At 41.4% G+C, this 1,399-nt stretch overlaps 1 protein-coding gene across 1 annotated transcript in view; it reads right to left on the bottom strand.

Annotated features, from left to right (window-relative positions):
• Window positions 1–408: 408 nt before the first annotated feature.
• LOC117939052 (leucine-rich repeat-containing G-protein coupled receptor 5A-like) overlaps window positions 409–1,399 on the bottom strand; it is a 12,182-nt gene continuing 11,191 nt past the window's right edge. Inside the window, exon 7 of the mRNA XM_034864095.1 lies at window positions 409–524. Coding sequence (XP_034719986.1) covers window positions 409–524 — 116 coding nt within the window. The remainder of the gene's footprint in view (window positions 525–1,399) is intronic.

Genomic DNA, 1,399 nt, shown 5'->3' with positions numbered 1-1,399 from the left:
TCTATAGAGAAACCTGTAGGGGGGCTCTATAGAGAAACCTGTAGGGGGGCTCTATAGAGAAACATGTAGGGACTCTATAGAGAAACCTGTAGGGGGACTCTATAGAGAAACCTGTAGGGGGGCTCTATAGAGGAACCTGTAGGGGGACTCTATAGAGAAACCTGTAGGGGGACTCTATAGAGAAACCTGCGAGCAAACAGCAAGGAAACTGCCAAAACTACTCAGCGCCTCTTTCGGTTTTGTCAAATCTTATTTTGAAAGGAATAAGAATTTCTTTTTTTTTTACATTTAGCTGTTTTCATCCAGATTTTACTGACGATTCCAAAACTACAACACGCAACACGGGATCATCTCTTCGCTGTGATCATACCTGTTCAAACACACCTGTCTGTCTCTCCAAAATGGCCGTCAGGCCGTGGGTCCGTCAGCGGTCTCGGAGCGTGTCCGACTGCTGGTCTTCAGGTCCAGTCCATGTCCCATCAGAGGCCGACGCAGACCTCCCCCAGATGTGTGAGAAGTGGTTTCTGGGGGGTAGATATGACACTTAACTCCTTTTAGACTTGAATTCTTCTTCTTCTTCTTGTTGTGTGAGGCGTCTCAATCCGTCTGAACTTTGAGCTTTGAACAGGAAACAGGTGAGACACATTCACACACCGGACGCAGGCCTACAACACACCTAGTGTCTGTCTGAGTGTGTGTGTGTGTGTGTGTGTGTGTGTGTGTGTAATAAAGCCATAAATCTGACTGGAACTGCCCACAGACACACATTTGTTTCTCTCTACTTGTGAGGACGTTCATTGACGTTCATTCATTCCCAACCTTGTAACCCTGAAACTCAAACCTATAATATAAAATAAAAAATATGAAATGTATAATATATAATATGTAATATAAAATGTATAACATGTTAACATTTTGGGAAATGCTGCATGCAGAGTTAAAAGACTTTGATACAACGCTCATCTCACGTGCAGTTCCAACCTTCAGTCTGCAGGTGGCAGCAACGACTAATTGTTGATAATTGGGGATTTAAATTCATGAATGGTAAGAACAGGTTTCTGTCAAACAGCAATAAACAAGAATAATTAGGCAAAATAGTCTAGAAAAGTATAATAAGTATATATATATATATATATATATATACACATATTTATAAATATGTACTTATATATAATACTGAGCAACAGTGTTGAATCTGATAAAGTAAGAATAATTTCAGATAAATTCAGCTGAGTCTCTGTCTGTTCAGCAGGTTGTGCTACAGGACTCCCCCGTCTCATTAGAGCCCATTAGAGGTTTCTCTATTGACCCCTACAGGTTTCTCTATAGAACCCCCCCTACAGGTTTCTCTATTGACCCCCTACAGGTTTCTCTATAGAGCCTCCCCTACAGGTTTCTA

The sequence above is a fragment of the Etheostoma cragini genome, chromosome 23 (genome assembly GCF_013103735.1).
Source record: "Etheostoma cragini isolate CJK2018 chromosome 23, CSU_Ecrag_1.0, whole genome shotgun sequence".
In the NCBI taxonomy this organism is placed as follows: domain Eukaryota; kingdom Metazoa; phylum Chordata; class Actinopteri; order Perciformes; family Percidae; genus Etheostoma; species Etheostoma cragini.
The sequence above is the reverse complement of the archived record's forward strand: the minus strand, read 5'-3'. Positions and strand labels throughout refer to the sequence as shown.